General features: G+C 40.0%; 1 protein-coding gene across 6 annotated transcripts in view; it reads left to right on the top strand.

Moving 5' to 3' along the window:
* Positions 1 to 20,040, top strand: part of ppfia4 (PTPRF interacting protein alpha 4) — a 696,847-nt gene that overhangs the window by 480,224 nt on the left and 196,583 nt on the right. For all 6 annotated transcript variants that reach the window (XM_072563249.1, XM_072563254.1, XM_072563250.1 and 3 more), the window contains exons 2-3: positions 4,053 to 4,154; positions 17,926 to 18,090. In XM_072563249.1, coding sequence (XP_072419350.1) covers positions 4,053 to 4,154; positions 17,926 to 18,090 — 267 coding nt within the window. The remainder of the gene's footprint in view (positions 1 to 4,052; positions 4,155 to 17,925; positions 18,091 to 20,040) is intronic.

Genomic DNA, 20,040 nt, shown 5'->3' with positions numbered 1-20,040 from the left:
CAGCACTGGCACCTCTGCATCATAGTTAACGTGCATGTATGGTTGACAATTAGAAATCGAATGCAATGTTAGCATGCATTTCAAGTGGGCTAGAGTACAAGAGGAGGGATGTCCTGCTGAGGCAGTATGTGGCTCTGGTCAAAGTGTTTTTGGAATATTGTGAGCAGTTTTGTGCCCCATATCTAAGGAAGGATTCGCTGGCCTTTGAGGAATTTCAGGGAAGGTTCACAAGAAGGATCCTGGAGATGAAGGGCTTGTCATATGAAGAGTGATTGAGGACTCTGGTTTCTGACTTAGAGTTCAGAAAGTTGCAGTGGGATATCTTAGAGAGTATTGAGAGGCCTGGATGTGGAGAAGACATTTTCGTAGTGAGAGAGACTAGGACCTGAGGGCATGGCCTCAAAGTGAAGGAACAACTCTTTAAAACTGAGATGAGGAGGAATTTCTTCAGCCAGAGGGTGTTGAATCTGTGGAACTCATTGCCGCAGAAAGCTATGGAGGCTAATTCATTGTGTGTCTGTAAGATGTAGATAGCTTCTTCATTATTAAGGGAATCAAGAATTACGGGAAGAAGAAAAGAGAATGGGGTTGAGAAACATATCAGCCATGATCGAATGCTAGAGGAGATTTAATGGGTCAAATGGCCTCGTTATGCTTCTCCATCTTATGTTATGGTCTAAGATAATGGGTTCAAGTTGTACTCTGATGGATTGTGCCATTGAATTTCATAAGTTTAGTAATTTGTCACTTAATTCCTGAAGAATAGATCCTAGTTACTTTATTATCAAAGTCAGACTGGTTCACTCAAGTCCTTCACTGAAGGGAGCCGATCTGTTCATGCCACTAGTTTGTCACAATGTGGGTTGATTACTGGTTGGAATAACAAAGGTAAAGAAAATGACAGCTTTCTGTTGTTTTGCTACGGGTCTCTGAGTCCTTTTTTAATGAATGATCTCATAACTGTCTTTGTCTACACTTCCGAATATTCTACAGTCAGAGACATAAATCGTCTTTTAGTCATTGCCATTTATTTACCCCTATGGTGCTTTTCTGCGATTGTTTGCAAAACATTTCTTGTTGAGGAAGAATATTTCTCTGAATTGTTGTTTCACCACTACTGATGGACATGTTTAATGAAATAGTATGCAATGAAATGCTTTACATGGGTAATATATCTGAATTCCAATAGTGAAACCAGTATGCCTTGGGTGACATAATCCTGTGGTTTCTTTTGACACGTCTCCCTGTGAAATTCCTTCACCAGCTGAGCACTGGAACAGCAGAACTGAGATTTCGAAGTTTCCAATACAGTGGCTTTGTGTGCTTCTGTTCCTTCAGCATAGTCCAACCAAAACCAAGGCAACTGTGACAGTTTGTTGAAACTCTGTCACCTCACTCAAATAGCTTTGTTCTAAATGGAGTTCTCAGATCTGAAGCTGGCCTAGAACTACCTATTGTACTCTCCAGCTTATACAACAATAACTGTACAGAATGAGAACAATGTTCTTGGAGACTGTTGCCAGGGCCACTCTTCACATTCTGGAAACTGAATTGTCTTAATTCCTTCAGTTCCTGATGGTCGTGACTGTGTCATAATAAAAAAGAAATTAAGAGTGCTGAAAAGATAGTTGTTCAACTCATTTTGCAGACATGTTTCTCATGGGGCTTGGCATTATTGGCTCCCTACAAGATTGGTGCAATTTTATTGTATGTATATTTCCTAATTTTTTAATATTCAATTTAATCTTAAGTTTATTGGTTCTGGCAACTACCTTCTAGATTTGTGATGCTCCTCAGCTTTTTGCTGTCTGCTCCATTTCGAAGTTAATGCACTCCTCATCTAAGAGATGTTTGTCCAGACCATCACCGAAAATACTTGATAAAACAATGTCCCCTCACAGGTGTCATGTTGTTGGCTTGACTTTCACATTTCTATTAAATATGCATGTTTTTGTGAGTTGATTTTCTTTTGTGCCACCTAGTTTTGTCACCTTTTCTCTTGACAGTGGTGATTTTACTTTGAAGGCTTGATCCCAACTTATGTAAAAAAGTGCTGTTTCAGCAGTTCAAATAATTTCTGCAAGCAAACTTTTTTCTTTTGATGATGCTTTACTTTTTGAGGAAATTCTGATTTCTCCATTCTGATCTCCATAAGCATTTTTCGTATGTGGCCTCAGAGAGCAAATGTCAAAAATCTTCTGAAGCTGAAGACATCATGGTAGCCCCAAAGATATCCGCACTTGCACATTATGACATGTAATAACAAGCTCCAAATCTGATTCATTCTTCCATGACGTTGCCAGTGCTCTATTTCTATATACCTCACTCCTCTAAACCTGGAAATATTTATTCCAATGTTTTTGCCCTTGATCTTGACCCAAACAGAGACTGAGCAGAGATGAAACCTATCTGGGCCTGTGTGTCTCACTACATAGCTCAGCACCGAATGGTGGATTTTCCAATCAAACACTGAAATAGAAAAATCCAACACAAAACAGAAAAAGCTACATGTTGGAAATCTGAAATTAAAACAGCAAGTGGTAGAAATTCTCAGCAAACCAAGTGGCATTAATGGAGAGAAGAAAAAGAGCAAATGTTTAATTTCATGATCCCTTCATTGGTTTCGATCCTTGGTGTGTGACCTGTTCCTGACGAGAGATTCTTTCCAATTATCACCATCATTAAGATTGCCTTGGAAACATCACATGTCCTTGCCTTTCCCGCTTCCTCACTGCAGCTCAATTTTACCTTGAGGCTTCAATTTAAAATGCTGTAAAAGTCAGCTTCCCCATATCCATCTCACTAAATTGTAACTCATAATGTCACTTTTTATTGAAAATCATCTAATGCTATTATAGCTGGCTACCACTGATTCCCTGCATGCATTCAAACGAGTACCAAGATTATTCTAAGCATGTTGCCATATCTCTGGTCTCTGCAGTTCTGATTTGTCTACTTCGCTGTTCTGGCAATGATCAACTCCTCTCTCAATCTGCACAATTGAATAGGTATCTGTGCTTTTCTTTTAATGTTACAATGCCCTCTTCTCAACACTGTCCATGTATCCCTTCAGCTTTTAACCTCCCAACGGCTTTCAAAAGCCTTAAAAAAATACTTTTTTTGCTCTTTCAATTCTGATTCCAATTTCTTCTTTTTCTCCTTCCTGCCCAACCCAATAATAAAGTTTGTTTTCTAGACCTACCATTACATTACATTACATTATAGTGTGGAAACAGGCCCTTCGGCCCAACAAGTCCACACCGACCCGCCGAAGCGCAACCCACCCATACCCCTACATTTACCCCTTACCTAACACTACGGACAATTTAGCATGGCCAAATCACCTGGCCTGCACATCTTTGGATTGTCGGAGGAAACCGGAGCACCCGGAGGGTGCTCACGCAGACACTGGGAGAACGTGCAAACTCCACACAGTCAGTCGCCTGAGGCGGGAAATGAACCCGGGTCTCTGGCACTGTGAAGCAGCAGTGCTAACCACTGTGCCACCGTGCCGCCCACAAATACCCTGCAGTATTGAACTGTAAAATATAATTTCAGCTCTGACTTGCAAAAAATATCATTTTGAAGTTGCAGTCCAAACAGATTTAATAAACCTTTTAATAAAAACCATAAACACAAATGAAAGTGGCTAATCTTTTTGTTTACAATTGTCCTTATATAGTTTTGGATGAACATTATTTTTTATTTTTGCCCTGCTTTCATGTGACTGCATGAATACATGTTGTCATCTGCAATGGTACACTCTTACTGTCCTCCCAGATTATCATCTCTTGGCCATTATTATGTTGTCCCCATATTAATAATGTGAACTGAATTCTGTACTCTGGAATTAGAAGCAAGATGACCCCAATTTAGTTTTCACCTGCCAAGTGTATTAGTATTTTGATTTTTGACAAAACAGCACCATGTTTCACCTGGAACAGGTAATTCCTAACTTCAAGATGTATTTTCAATTGCATTGAGTTTATTTGAACTCATATATTATATTGAATTATTACTAAATACGTGGCAAATTTTTTTTCCTTTTACAGGAGTTTGCTGCACTAACAAAGGAGTTGAATGCCTGCAGGGAACAACTTTTGGAGAAAGAGGAGGAGATCTCTGAACTGAAAGCAGAGAGGAACAATACTAGAGTAAGTAGACCAATCAATTCCATTTTGCAGGCTGAGTTGAGGAGACCCAGTTTCAAGATTCAGCTGAGAAGGACATCGGCAGCAGTTTCCAAAAGTCTGCATTGAGAGAAGTACATGAGAACAGTTCACCTTAATTTGTTAATGTGTATGTGGCTGCTCGTGGCTGCACGGCTGTGAATGTATTTATTTTGCATGCACTAAGGAATTTCTCTACTTTCTGTGGTTTGACCTTAATCTTTAAGGATTGAGTAGTAAATCCATTTCGTATTGATTTTCATTTGCTCCCAGAATGCAAGTTTATGAATGGCATTCACTACTTCACAGAATAACTGAGGTCAGGCGTGTGATGGGTGATGTATTGAGTTGGTGCTCTGCAGCTCTGTAGGGAGGTATAGCTTTTCTGTCTAAACATTCCACCCCTGTCTTGCTGATGATGCTCTCTCAAGGTCTGGTAAAGATCTGTGAGTCCCGTTTCTCCAAGTAGTTATTCCTGATGGTTGAGTCAATTGGTTACTTGTCTTAAGAGGGAGGCTTATCGCAACTAATGTCAATACTACCTGCACTCAACATTGATCCCATCCCCCCCAGACTCTTCACAGGCCAAATGGGACAATTTTCTGCCTTTCAAGACTTAATAAGCAATTCCTTTCTTTTTACCTGACCTACAAACAAATCCTCTATTTGAAGCCTTGAAGATGAATCCCATTTTGATTAACATATTTCCTCAAATAATTTACACTTTCTGCAACATGTCTAAGAATGTACCTTGCCAGACCCTTTTATTTAAAATTCTCATTTATTTTAACAGCTTTCCAAATGAATTCCAGTTTCTTCAATCTCAATAAATTCTTCCCATCTTTACCAAGTTTCAAGAATAGGCCTCCCACTCTTATTGTTCCCTCACTAGTCTCCTGACTTTTTTCTTCGTTTGGACTGTGTATGCCTAGGCTTCTAAATTGCCCTGATATCACTTTAATTTTGGCTTTGAGATGTTTCTGAAGCTGTATCCCTTGCTTTAAGTTACTTGCATAGCCACCCACAGTGACAACAACATTTGTTCTGAGCTGTTAGCTCTTATTTCTGTTTCACCCACTTACTGCACTTCATTTCTAATGTTCTTCCCTGCCCAGCAGGGATTTTAACTGAACTCACAAACCCTCCAATGTCCATTCACACTCTGTAGTTGATCCATAATCAGGCCCTATGGTTTTTTTGTCACCCTTTGAAGTTTGTAGCTGCCAATTGTAATGATGATTCTAGCTTGCACTTGCTTCTGCTCTTCTCTAATCGGGTCTGGTGCTATTTCTGCGATGGCCAAATCTTGCCAAGAGTTTGTCACTGTTTAATTGTTTGCAAGAGTCACTCTGAAAGCTATGACTAGAAATTTCTTATGGTTTACTGGAATTTATTCAGTATGTCTAAACTGAATTGTATCTGCACCACTGCCTACCATGTCATATGAACATGTGATACCAAACACTGCTAGCAAGTGTTTGGGTAAGTGGCTGCAAGTGCTCAGTTTCTGACTTGGTATACATGAGTTACTTGGTCTGGAATGAGAAAGAAAAATCATTGGTTAGTTTAACAAAAAGAGGCTCTTATCTTAAACAAGATGTATTTTATTTCATGATGCAAGCTACATTAGTAAGATGGACATTGTTACGAAGATGGGTAGGTCTGTCTTCCTTGAAATCCAGAGCATTGCTGTCTTTGCCAACCCACGATCTTATGAGGTCATGAGATTGGGTGGAGTTTAATACAATCTTCAGCATTAATCCTTTCAGAACCATTGCTTACCACATGAGGCAGTGAATTTGTGCAATGACAGAAATGTAATTGAAATTATTTGGGATAAAAGTCATATTAATGTGCTGTTCTATGGCCAACTCTTGATGAAAGCTTTGGAAAAGTTGTGTTATGTCGTGATCTCATCCTAGCATCTAAATTGGAAAAATTGTCAGGTGACCTTGCAAAGCTAACTACTGAGATACTTTCAGGGAAAATTCTAACCCTGCTGTTTGTTGACAAACACTTCTCTTCTTGATCACCAGTACAGCTTGAATGATGATGACCCTGAAGATCAAAGCGTAACTGTTTGTTCCTCCATAGATACAAGTTTTATACCACACAACAGCTGTGTTTTTGATAGAAGCACATTTAAGCTGGCTCTAATGTACTGTTAAAAATCTTTAACATGTGCCATTGTCCACTTTATTCCTCTCATTTATTTCTCCAGTTTTTAAAAATCTGTTACTTTAAAATCAGAGCTTCTGCATTCATTTGCAATTTCTTTTTTCCTGGCCTATGATATGCATTTGAACTTATTCACAGTTTTCTGTATTTCTGAAGCTCTTTATCTTTTCTTTTTTTCTGCCTTGGGTGGATTACTCAACAGTGAATCATTTCTGCTCTGTTCAAAAACTAAAGAGTAAACTGTAACTGCTTAAAGTCAAGGGTGTGATGCTGGAAAAGCACAGCAGGCCAGGCAGCATCCGAGGAACAGGAAAATTGACATTTCGAGGAAAAGCCATGCAGAAAAGCCCTGATGAAGGACTTTTGCCCGAAACATCGATTTTCCTGCTCCTCGGATGCTGCTTGGTCTGCTATGTTTTTCCAGCACCACTCTCTTGACTCTGATCTCCAGCATCTGCAGCACTCACTTTCGCCTAGTTGAGTGTAACTGCTTAAATTCCAGTGCAAAAACAGAAATTCCAGTAATTTATTTTAAAAAGAAACAAAATGTTCATACTTAAAATTTAAAACTCATTCTAAACCTGAAAAGCAATGACAATCTTTTGTGAAGTAGAAGAGCAAAAAGCACAGAACAGAGGCCAACAGATCAAACAGTGTGCAACTTGCTTAATTGATAAACAGAGACCTATTAAGTAGTGTAGAATATCACTGGATAGAAAGTTTACTGTTACATAGTGCCTTTCGCAACCTAACAACTCCCATTGGTTGTGAAGCATAATTAAATGGAATACTTTTGAATTGTGATCACTGCTGTTATAGAGTCAGAGTCATACAGCATGGAAACAGATCCTTCAGTCCAACCAGTCCCACCTGCTTGCTCCTAATCCATATTAGTCCAAACCTTTCCTATTCTAAATGTCTTTTAAATGTCGTAATTGTACCCATATCCACCACTTCCTCAGGAAGTTCATTCCATACACGTACCACCCTCTGTGTAAAAAGAAAGTTGTCCCTTGTATCTTTTTTAAATCTCTCCCCCCTCACCTTAAAAATGTGTTCCTTAGCCTTGAAATCCCCCATCGTAGGGAAAAGGAAATTACAATTAACTCTAACTATATACCTCATTATTTTATAAATTTCACAACCTCCTACACTCCAGATAAAAAAGTCTCAACCTATCCAGCCTTTCTTTATAACTCAAATCTTCCACACCTGGCAACATCCTGGTTTCTGTCTTCTGAATCCTCTCCGGTGTCAGGAAATGCAATAGCCAAATTGAGCATAGCAAATTCTCTTAACACATTATTTGTTTTTTAAAAAATGTTTTTATGTCAACGTTGGTCAAGGAATAAATGTTGGCTAGAACCAACCAAAGAGAACCACCCCGATCCTCAAAGTTACAGTGCCATATGTTCCTTTACCTCTACCAGGGTCTTAGATTAACTTCTCACCTGACAACAGGCAGTTCGTACAGTGCAGCGTCCCTGATTATCACACTATGCTATAAACCTGGAGGCTGTAATGCCATCCTCTGCAGTGAGACTGGTAAGAAGTAAGGGTGATCCCACTGAGCACAAGTGAAAAAAAAACAAAGTACAGAGGAACCTCAATTATTTGAATACCAATTATCCGAATATTGGATTATCCAAAGGAGAGCTCGAGGTCCCGATAGAAGCATTACACCAAAGATGTGTTCCCAACAGTTATCGCGTCTTTTGTTTATAATGATTAAACAGGCACCATCTCCAAATGACTGACCTCCTGCCCTCTCTCTCTCTCTCTCTCTCTCTCCCCACACTTTGCTTGGAGTTCTACAGAGGGGTGTACACTAATCTCCCCTTCTCCAGATAATCTCTCCAACGTTGTTCTGTACAGGGTAATAGCGAAACCTGTCAAAACGTTGCAGTAAAAACTTTTGTGTGTGTGCGCACACTATTTAGAGACTTACCTTAGAGGACATGAGATAGTATTGGCAAATAGAGTTAAGGAAAATCCAAAGGGTTCTTACAAATACATTCAGGACAAAAGGGTAACTAGGGAGAGAATATGACCCCTCAAAGGTCAGCAGGGCGGCCTTTGTGTGGAGTTCCAGGAGATGGGACAGATACTAAATGAGTATTTTGCATCAGTATTTACTGTAAAAAAGACACGGAAGATGTAGAATGCAGGGAAATAGGTGGTGACGTCTTGAAAAATGTCCATATTACAGAGGAGGAAGTGCTGGATGTCTTGAAATGTATAAAAGTGGATAAATCCACAGGACCTGATCAGGTGTAACCCAGAACTCTGTGGAAAGCTAGGGAAGTGATTGCTTGGCCTCTTATTGAGATATTTGTATCATCCATAGTCACAGGTGATTACTTACAGTATGGAAACAGGCCCTTCGGCCCAACAAGTCCACTATGAGGTGCTGGAAGATTCGAGATTGGCTCACGTGGTGCCACTGTTTAAGAAGGGTGGTAAGGACAAGCCAGGGATGTATAGACCAGTGAGCCTGACCTCGGTGGTGGGCAAATTTTTGGAGGGAATCCTGAGGGACAGGATGTACATGTATTTGGAAAGGAAAGGACTGATTAGGGATATTCAACATGGCTTTATGCATGGGAAATCATGTTTCACAAACTTGATTGAGTTTTTTGAAGAAGGAACAAAGATGAGAGTAGAGCAGTAGATGTGATCTATGTGGACTTCAGTAAGGCCTTCGACAAGGTTCCCCATGGGAGACTGGTGAGTAAGGTTAGACCCATGGACTACAGGGAGAATTCGCCATTTGGATACAGAGCTGGCTCAAAGGGAGATGACAGAGGGTGATGGTGGAGGGTTGTTTTTCAGATTGGAGGCCTGTGACCAGTGGAGTACCACAAGGATTGGTGCTGGGTCCACTACTTTTCATCACTTACATAAATGATTTGGATGCGAGCATAAGAGGTATAGTCAGTAAGTTTGCTGATGACACCAAAATTGGAGGTGTGGTGGACAGCGAAGAAGGTGACCTCAGATTACAATGGGATCTTGATCAGATGGGCCAATGAGCTGAGAAGTGGCAGATGGAATTTAATTTAGATAAATACGAGGTGCTGCATTTTGGGAAAGCAAATCTTAGCAGGACTTATACATTTAATGGTAAGGTCCTAGGGAGTGTTGCTGAACAAGGAGACTTTGGAGTGCAGGTTCATAGCTCCTTGAAAGTAGATTCGCAGGTCGATAGGATGGTGAAGAAGGCATTTGGTATTGTTTCCTTTATTGGTCAGAGTATTGAGTACAGGAGTTGGGAGGTCATGTTGCGACTGTACAGGACATTGGTTAGGCCACTGTTGGAATATTGCACACAGTTCTGGTCTCCTCCTTATCGGAAAGATGTTGTGAAACTTGAAAGGGTTCAGAAAAGATTTACAAGGATGTTGCCAGGGTTGGAGGATTTGAGCTATAGGGAGAGGCTGAACAGGCTGGGGCTGTTTTCCCTGGAGCGTTGGAGGCTGAGGGGGTGACCTTATAGAGGTTTATAAAATCATGAGGGGCATGGATAGGGTAAATAGACAAAGTCTTTTCCCTGGGGTGGGGGAGTCCAGAACTAGAGGGCATAGGTTTAGGGTGTGAGGGGAAAGATATAGAGACCTAAGGGGCAACATTTTCACGCAGAGGGTGGTACGTGTATGGAATGAGCTGCCAGAGGAAGTGGTGGAGGCTGGTACAATTGCAATATTTAAAAGGCATTTGGATGTGTATATGAAATGGAAGGGTTTGTAGGCATATGGGTCGGGTGCTGGCAGGTGAGACTAGATTGGGTTGTGATATCTGGTTGGCATGGATGAGTTAGACTGAAGAGTCTGTTTCCGTGCTCTACGTCTGTATGACTCTGTGGCAGCAGCAGCAGTCATGTTGTTGTCCAGTCTGGCTGCCCCGGAGAGGGGGCGTGGTTTGACGGGGTTGCGAGCTGTACGGGCGAACGGGAGCAGTGTTGGATGGGGGTGGGGAGACGGGGAGAGTGTTTGGATTGGGTTGGATGAGTGGGGGGTCGTGTTGAATGCGTGGGGAGAGGTGGGGTGGTTGGGGCTCACGCATGGTGTGCTTCGTCTCCTGAACAGGGAGCAGACTTTAAAAAACTCTGAGCCCCAGAGGAAAGGCATTTAATCGATTAACCGAATAATCGATTATCTGAACGAAATACTGCCCATCCATCTCGTTCGGATAAATGAGGTTCCTCTGTATGTGTAAATAAGCACAAATTCACATAAAAATGATTAAAATGGTGAAAACGGAGAATTACTGAAGAAAAACTAATTGACACATTGGGGTTTTCCCCATTCTGTCTCTCTAAGTTTGGCACTCTTTGAAGTAATGTCTCCATTTTCTTCCATTCCATTCCATCTTGCTGGGATTTACTGCACATAGAACTTATAAAACACTTTTTATATAAATGTATAAACGTTCCAATTATTACCTACAAATAAATACCTCATTATCATTAAGAAGAGTTAGAGGCAAGGTGCTAGCAATGATAGGAATTTGGCTGCCTTGCAGAAAGCAGAGTGTGGGCATGAAAACGTCCTGCTCAGGATGGCAGCCAGTGACCAGCGGTGTTCCACAAGGCTCAGTTTGGGACCACAATTTTTCACTTTATACATTATACGTTAATGATCAGGATGAAGGAACTGAGGGCATTATGGTTATGTTTGCAGATAATACAAAGATAGGTAGAGGGACAGATAGGATTGAGGAGGTGAGGAGGCTGCAGACAGATTTGGACAGATGAAGAGAGTGGGCAAAGACGTGGCAGATTGTGTACAATGTGGAAAGTGAGAAGTCATGTATTTTCATAAGACTAGAGGCGTGGACTATTTTCTAAATGGGGAAAAATTCGGAAGTTTAGAGTGCAAAGAGACTTGAGAGTTCTAGTCCAGGATTCTCTCAAGATAAACTTGCAAGTTGGCATTGAAAGGACTTGGATTCAAAAGCAGGGATATACTTATGAGGCCCTATAAAACTCTGGTCAGACCACATTTGGAGTATTGTGTACAGTTTTGGGCCCCATATCTTAAGGAGGATGTACTGGCCTGGAGCATGTTAGGTAGAGGTTCACAAGAATGGTCCCAGGAATGAAAAGCTTAACATATAAGGAATGTTTGAGGACTCTGTATCTATACTCAATGGAATTTAGAAGGATTGGCATGGGTGGGGGGAATCTAATTGAAATACCCAGAATACTGAATGGCCTGGACAGAGTAGTTGTTGGGAAGATGTTTCCATTGGTAGGAGAGACGAGGGTCCAAGGGCACAGCCTTAGAGTAAAGGGAAAACCTTTTAGAACGGAGTTAAGAAGAAACTTCTTCAGCCAGAGGGTGGTGAGTCTATGGAATTCATTGCCACAGAAAGCTGTGGAGGCCAGGTCATTGAGTATATTTAAGATGGAGATAGATAGGTTCTTGAGGATCAAGGGCGATGTGGAGAAAGTGGGAGAATGGGGTTGAGAAACGTATCAGCCACGATTGGATGGCAGAGCAGTCTCAATGGGCTGAATGGCCCAATTTCTGTTCTTATGTCTTATGGTCTAAGGGAACAACAGTTTGTTTTTGTTTTTGTCCTTGTGCAAAAAGGATCATGTTTAGCGTAAAATAGCTCCGTTTTGAACATTGTCAATTTCTTCGACCTCAGTAGCTAAATGATCTTTCCCTTCCCTTTTATAAATCTTCAAATGTATTTGCATAAAATTTTATTTCATTCCCCACCTTTAATTATACTTTTTGTTCAGCTGGCTATTCTCCGCTACTTATTCCAACTGCCGCTTTAAGCTTCCAGCACTAAGTTTCTTATCATCCAGTTCATCAGTGGAATGGCCATCTTCAGTCACTGTATTCATCCTTCTTACAAAATGGCTAGTTTTTTTTTAAGCAAAGGCTTTGATTTATTAAAGCAACCCTTTACTTTCCCACTTTTAATCAGCCTAGTTCAAAAACAACCTGCCCGCTCTACCACCAGTTTGCCTGACATGCTGATATGCATGGGCAGCACTGTATTTGGAACAATTTTCTGGTTCACAAGCTCAGTTGCATTAATTATTTATATCACATTAGCAGTCTGCCAGGTTTGCAGCCTGTCTGTCTACAATGTAACAGGAGTGAAATTGGGGTGTGTGAAAAGACGATTGGTCAGCTACCCATTACATTCTAGGTGCTCCCTTGCTCCTCTTTGCTGAAGATGTGGCTGAGGGTTGCGGAAGAGCTGTAAAATCCAGCCAATAGAAAAATTGCCCATCCTGGTATTCTGTGAGGGAAATGTATTCGAACATTTGTGTATTGCAGCATGACTCTGTTAATCCCATCTCAATTTTCATCCATTTCAATTCATCAATTTCTCCCTTTAACTACTCTTCAGCTAGTGGTTAATTCAGCTTCTTCTCTTGTACTTCCATCATCTCCTGTCAACAATGACTTCTAATTCAATTACATTACTATTCTTTTAGAGTACCAAACAAACTAAATTTTACTCACTCCAGTTCATTTATAATTTGGTTCATCACCATATACTTTAATTTACTAAAAGGTAGATGAACCTGCTATATGCTCGAGGTATTCATTTGAAGTCAGACATTGACTACAAAGTGTGACTAGAATTAAGAGAGGGAAACCAAATGCAAGACAGTTTAATTTGCTTATTTGCCTGTGTGTCATAGAGTCATAGAGATGAAGAGCATGGAAACAGACCCTTCGGTCCATCTCATCCATGCCAACCAGACATCCCAACCCAATCTAGTCCCACCTACCAGCACCATATCCCTCCAAACCCTTCCTATTCATATATCCATCCAGATGCCTTTTAAGTGTTGCAATTGTACCAGCCTCCACCACTTCCTCTGGCAGCTCATTCCATATACGTACCACCCTCTGAGTGAAAAGGTTGCCCCTTGGGTGTCTTTGATATCTTTCCCCTCTCACCTTAAACCTGTGTCCTCCAATTCTGGACTTCCCCACCCCAGGGAAAAGACTTTGTCTATTTATCCTATCCATGCTCCTCATGATTTTATAAACCTTTATTAGGTCACCCCTCAGCCTCCAACGCTGCAGGGAAAATAGCCCTAGCCTATTCAACCTCTCCCTATAGCTCAAATCCTCCAACCCTGGCAACATCCTTGTAAATCTTTTCTAAACCCTTTCAAGTTTCACAATATCTTTCTTATAGGAAGGAGACCAGAATTGCACGCAATATTCTTACAGTGGCCTGACCAATGTCCTGTCCAGCCACAACATGACCTTTCAACTCCTGTACTTTGTGGATAAAATATATCCAGGAATGGATCCAGAGATGGGCAGATCATCCTCCAACTGCCGAACATTTCACCTATTCCCACCTTTTCCATTTTACTAACTCTTCTGTCTTTGCACACCATCTCTATTCTCGCTTTGCCTGCCTCACTATCATTTTGCTGTTCTCCCTCAGCTTGACACTGTCTCTCTCCTCTTTTCTCATTTGCTTATTCTCCCTCTACTATTGCTAATAAGACCGCTGCACAATCAGCCAGTTTGCCAAATTTCATGGGCCATGTTTGCTGTTGTGCCTGCCTTTTTCCACACACTTAATGTCGCTCAAAGAAATAAATTGCAATCATACGTAAATTGGATGATTTTTAAAACAACTTGTTTCACAGAAATGAAATAGTAGCTAAAGTCAGAATTTAATCTAAACAAATTCTCAACAAAAGGTCAAATGTTCAAGGATTGGTGGCCAAGATATGGTTGGAACCAATTGGTCTGGAAAGTAAGGGTGCAAGATGAAATGAAAAGCTTATATTTATATCAGGCTTTTCATGACTGTCAATGTGCTTTACAGCTATTGAAGCACTTTTGAAATGTTGTAGGAAATACGACAGTCGATTTGTGTGCAGCAAACTTTGACAAACAGTAATGTGTTAATATTCACACAAACTGTTTATGTGATATTGATTTGTCTAAATATTAGACAGGAAACTGGTGTTAGGAAGGTACTTCATTATTCAATTTTTATTTTAATGATTAGTGTTGAAAAGATTATGGGCACTGAGGGGATACCTGGGCTGGTGGTTTTTGAAAAGAGGTGATTAAAATATCTTTTCAAAATAGACTTCTTGGAAGTCAATGGTTGAGACTAATTGCTTGGATTTAATAACTAGAAATCACATGCCCTGCTTTTTTGGCTGTCATGCGTCAGTTTTTGTTTTGGAGTTCAGTTCGGCTATAGCCTGGTGAGAGAGAGAGAAAAGAAACTACCCAGTTCATCCTACAAGTGGCAACTCCCTGTGTTTATTGTCGCTGTGAAAGCCTGGGAACATTTCATATCCTTTCGTTTCTTTCCTCCAAAAGCTAGCAATTATTGCTTTTCTCTCCTTTGCAAAGAAAATCTTTCCTTTTTTTTAAAGAAGCCTGGTGATTGTGTCTGTGTATTGGATTATTTAAAATGGTGGCTATATATTCTTTTATGCTTCAAACTGTGTTAATTTGATTTACATCTTTGTCTATTGAATCTTATTTTATAATGAATCACTAATTTTGTTTATTGAAGAAGCCTAGTTGATGGTCTTTTAGTTTGAAAGCTAATTTAGATAAAGTATGTAAGTGGCTATATTGGTAACATGGCATTTAAATTCATGTTATCACTGGAAAGAGAGAGTGACAGTGCACTTTTCAGCTTTTGATCAAAACTGGGAGAATGTTCCTGCTATTTTTTGAAACAATGCCATACGCGCCTTTATATTCACCCGACAGACAGAAGGAGCCTCAGGTGAAGTCTCATCCAAAAGGTAGTTATCTAGGAAATGTTGACCAGAAAACCAAAACTTATTTAACTCCTGGGTATTTCTACAACTGACTACCCTTGCTGACATGCTAATTGCCATCTATCTGACCTGGCTAGGCCCCGTCCTGACGACACACTTTACAATTCCATACTGACATTCTCTCTGTAGTCTTTCAGAGAAGTTTAGGACATTTAAAATCTTTATTTACCAGAATGCAGCGACTAGTTCTATAAAATGTGGGCATGGCTTCTTTGCCATTTCTTTGCATTGCTGCTTCTGATCTGCACTAAATAGTTCTGAAGGATCCTGCAGCAGAAGATTGCTCAGAAAAATCAGAGGTTTGTTTTTTTTCTGATTAAGGCCTGAAGAAAGGTTTCGGATCCTGATCAGAAGATCTGGGTCTGTGTTTTCAACATTTTTTTGATCATTGTTTCTGCAGAGACGTTAAAGAGGATGCATGTTCAAGGACACATCTGTTAAACTCCTCCTCCTGGTTCTGACTCTCTATTTTCAACCATTGCTGCTGCTGCTTGTCTCGTACAGATTTTGTATGAATGGATGCTCTCTCTCAACTGCTGCTATGTCAAAACCTTAATCCAAGCAACAGGTGGAATTTTTTTGTTTTCAAGAGCAAAAAGAATTCCTAAACTATGGTCACTCATTACTTTATAATGTTCATTATTTCATCCATCCCTCTTCTCCCTGGAATCCAAACCAGTCTTTTCCAATGTAGTTGTGCATCTTTCACCCACTCTCTTGTACAACTCTCAGCACAACCTCTGCATGGCAATTGTACAACGTTTTATGAAGGGCAGATCATTGACATGCATTTGGCTTATATCTTGGGTTGATCATAATTGTTTTCATGAAATCCTCTGACCATGCTCCTGATAAGTAAAATATCTTTGCAAAGCCTAATAAACATTGATATTAAATATTCTCCCACAATTCAAACTGTTTCTCTGTGTCTCACCAATTTTAGCTACTTTTCCAGTTTCTTTTAATTTGCTGTCCTTTTCTCACTCTCCAATTCCATTGAACAAAAAATACTAATATCGACAGTACTCTCTTGTGGCTCAGTCATTTCAGGTTTTTCATTTTTTTTAACATATATTTCATCAATACACTGTTTTCAACTCTTTATTTCACCAAAGTTTGTTTAATAAACACCTTCCTTACTCTGCATTGTTCTCTCTAATGTTTTCTGACTAAAGGAGATCTGCTTCTCATGTCTTAATTTGTATCAATTAACAATCCTCTATCAAAGTAGCTAATCTGCAATGTCTCCCAATTAAGCAAGATTTTGACTTTAAAATTCTATTATTTGTTTTTAACTCCCCTTTGCTCTTCACTCTCCTGACTTGTGTAGTTTCCTCTAGTCCCACAACTCTCCAACTCTGTATTCTTTTACATCTGGCCTCATGTACATCTCTGATTTAAATGTCCTCACTCTCGATGGCTATACCTTCAGTTACCTCTGATCTAAACCTCTGGAACATCCTCCATTGCACCTCACTGTTTCATGTTCCTCTTTTCAGATACTCTTTAAAACCAATCTCTTTAACCAAGTTTTTGGTCACCTGCTTCTATGGCTTGGTATGATTTTCTTTTTGTAATGCACCCATAAAATTCGTTGAGACTTTTGATTGTATCAAAAACATTACCTAAGTTGTAGGTGATTGAAAAACTTTGTACAGTATCCCACCAGAGTGGTGTCTGCCACCCAACAACAAAAGACCCAGGAAATTAGGACCAAATTGAGTGGAGTTTAGAGTTGTCCATTAGCAACTGGACCACACAATAAAATGGCTTGCACTAGCTTGACTATAATATTAAGGTGACTTCCAACCAGATAACTTTTCCATTGTCCAAACTTCCTACTTCCCGATCCATAAAATCCTAACTCTGCCCTGCCTCAGCTCACCTCCCAACACTTTCTGGCCAACCTCACATTTTCCACTCTCTTTAAACGTGAGCTTATGCTAAAACTCAGCTGTCTCTGTCCTACTCGCAGCAAATTCCAGTCACCCGTTTTTGCTATGCTTGCTGACCTATATTTGTTCAGTGTTAAAATGTCATCCTAGCATTCTAATTCCTCCCTTTCCTATCTGTGGAATTTCCTTGACCCTACAGCTCTCTGGTATCAATGATTCTAAATTATAGGTTAAGTCTTTCTGCATATCCCTACTTTTATCACGTCACCAAGCCTTTAGTGAATTAGATCCTCAGTGTTCTCATCTGGGAAACCACTTGATGTAAGGTCATACTGGAGCCAAACGTTACTTAAGTTTGCATTTATTTAGAGTGAAACTTTATAAATATATACCCCCTAACTCAAGTAGACCACAGTTTCATTAAGTACCTTTATCTATGTGCTGAAATGAATCCACAATTAGTACCCTTCACTTGCATATAATTAAACAAAATTGCTTCATAATTAACACTAACTTCTTGAATTTTTTTTCCAGGCCTTTGTACTTCCTTCAAGATTACTTCTGCTACCAAACTCTTTGATCAAACCCTTGAACAATTTGTTTTCACCTTTCCTTATGAGTTTGAAATAATTTCCAAGATTTCCCAGTGAAGCACCTTGAGCCATTTTACTGAAACAATGTGCTGTATTTCTTATTGCTGTCATGAATATATTAATTTAAAAACACATCAAAATATTCTTGGACATGTGAGAAGCTTGACCAGTATTTGTGCTGGGATGTTTGAGCAGCAAGTTGTAAATATTGAACGACTTCGTTTTCAATGAACTTGATAAAATGGTGAAGTCAACTAATGCATTATACCATGTTTATTCAACAGCTATTACTTGAACATCTGGAGTGCCTTGTGTCGAGACATGAGCGATCTCTACGAATGACTGTGGTCAAGCGGCAATCACAATCTCCGTCGGGTGTGTCCAGTGAAGTGGAAGTTCTAAAGGCACTGAAGTCATTATTTGAACATCATAAAGCTTTGGATGAAAAGGTGAGAATGTAATTAGTGGCACAGGCAACAAAGTATTATAACAGAGGTTCATTTTTTTGTGAACTCAGGCAAACTGTATAATAGTTAGCAAGGTTAGATTAATGCTTTGAGTGACTGTTCTTTAAATACTTGGGGCCAGAATGTTGTTTACTGTGTATCGATTTATTGCAAACTTGAACTTGAATTCACTGTCTCCCAATGTGATTTGTGACTTTGGGTTTTCACTGAATTTGGCCAAATGCTGAGAAATGGAAAGATCTGATGCTGTCCCTGAATGTGAAATGCTTCACTTGTAACTGGGAATATCTTACCTCAAGGATAGCAAAATAGAAATTGAATATCTGTTATTTGACAAGTGCCAAGTGGCATTCTGCTTATCTGTGTTGAGTTTTCATTATGTGTGATCCACTGTTCATCAACCTTTGCTTCTAACATAAGTACTGTGGCCTTCAGATTAGAGTTCTGTTGTGGTATTTCCCTGCATCTGAATGACAATAACAATGCTGCATAAAAGAAAAATGGTTGTTGTAAATATGGATTCGTGTAATGGAATTTCATTATTTAATTACTCCAATTGTTTCTATTTTCACACGAACATGATCATTTCTGTTAAAATTGATTTTATTCTAAAGCGATAAGTTTCTGTAGTTCTTCTCTGCAGACCTGTATCTATGATACTTTTAGCCAATTACACAGTTTGCCAAAAGGTGCAGCACTCTGCTGCATCAGCTGTTCACTATTTGGCAAACTTTACATATTCCACATGAAGTGGGCTCTTGTGATACAGTAGTAGTGTCCCTGCCTCTGAATCATGAGATCTGGGTTCAAGTCCCACCTGTGTCATAGCATTTTTAAATTTCTAACGCTTGTGAAGACATTGCTTTAAACCTTTCTTAGAGTCATAGAGATGAACAGCACGGAAACAGATCCTTCGTCCAATTCGTCCATGCTGACCAGATATCCCAACCCAATCTAGTCCCACCTGCCAGCACCTGGCCCAGATCCCTCCAAACCCTTCCTATTCATATACACATCCAGATGCCTCTTAAATGTTGCAATTGTACTAGTCTCTACCACTTCCTCTGGCAGCTCATTCCATACATGTACCACCCTCCGCATGTAAAAATTGCCCCGTAGGTCCCTTTTTATATCTTTCCCCTCTCACCCTAAACCTATGCCCTCTAGTTCTGGACTCCACCACCCCAGGGAAAAGACTTTGCCTATTTATCCTATCCATGGCCCTCATCATTTGTAAACCTCTATAAGGTCACCCTTCAGCCTCCAACGCTCCAGGGAAAATAGCCCCAGCCTATTCAACCTTTCCCTATAGCTCAAATCCTCCAACCTTGGCAACATTCTTGTAAATCTTTTCTGAACCCTTTCAAGTTTCACAACATCTTTCCAATAAGAAGATCAGAATTGCACGCAATATTCCAACAGTGGCCCAACCAATGTTCTGTACAGTCGCAACATGACCTTCCAACTCTTGTACTCAACACTGTGACCAATAAAGGAAAGCACACCAAATGCCGCCTTCACTATCCTATCTACCTGTGACTCTCAAGAAGCTATGAACCTGCACTCCAAGGTCTATTTGTTCAGCAACACTCCCTAGGACCTTACCATTAAGTGTATAAGTCCTGCTGAGATTTGCTTTCCCAAAATGCAGCACCTCGCATTTATCTAAATTAAACTCCATCTGCCACATCTCCGCCAATTGGCTCTCTTCTTTGGTTTCAAACTTCTGATCCCTTGTTACCCAGTTAGTGAGCTTGCTAATATAGTCTTTCCTTTTCAGTTTTTAAATTTGGCTTATTCTTTACAAGAAGAATCTGTGTTAAATCTCCCATTGGTTTCTCTGCTCAATGAAAATTGTTCCAGTAGCTGAAGTCTGTCCTTTTAGTTACCCCCAACATCTCGCTCCCAACATCCTTATTATTAAATTATTAA

The sequence above is a fragment of the Chiloscyllium punctatum genome, chromosome 45 (genome assembly GCF_047496795.1).
Source record: "Chiloscyllium punctatum isolate Juve2018m chromosome 45, sChiPun1.3, whole genome shotgun sequence".
Taxonomy (NCBI): domain Eukaryota; kingdom Metazoa; phylum Chordata; class Chondrichthyes; order Orectolobiformes; family Hemiscylliidae; genus Chiloscyllium; species Chiloscyllium punctatum.
The sequence above is the reverse complement of the archived record's forward strand: the minus strand, read 5'-3'. Positions and strand labels throughout refer to the sequence as shown.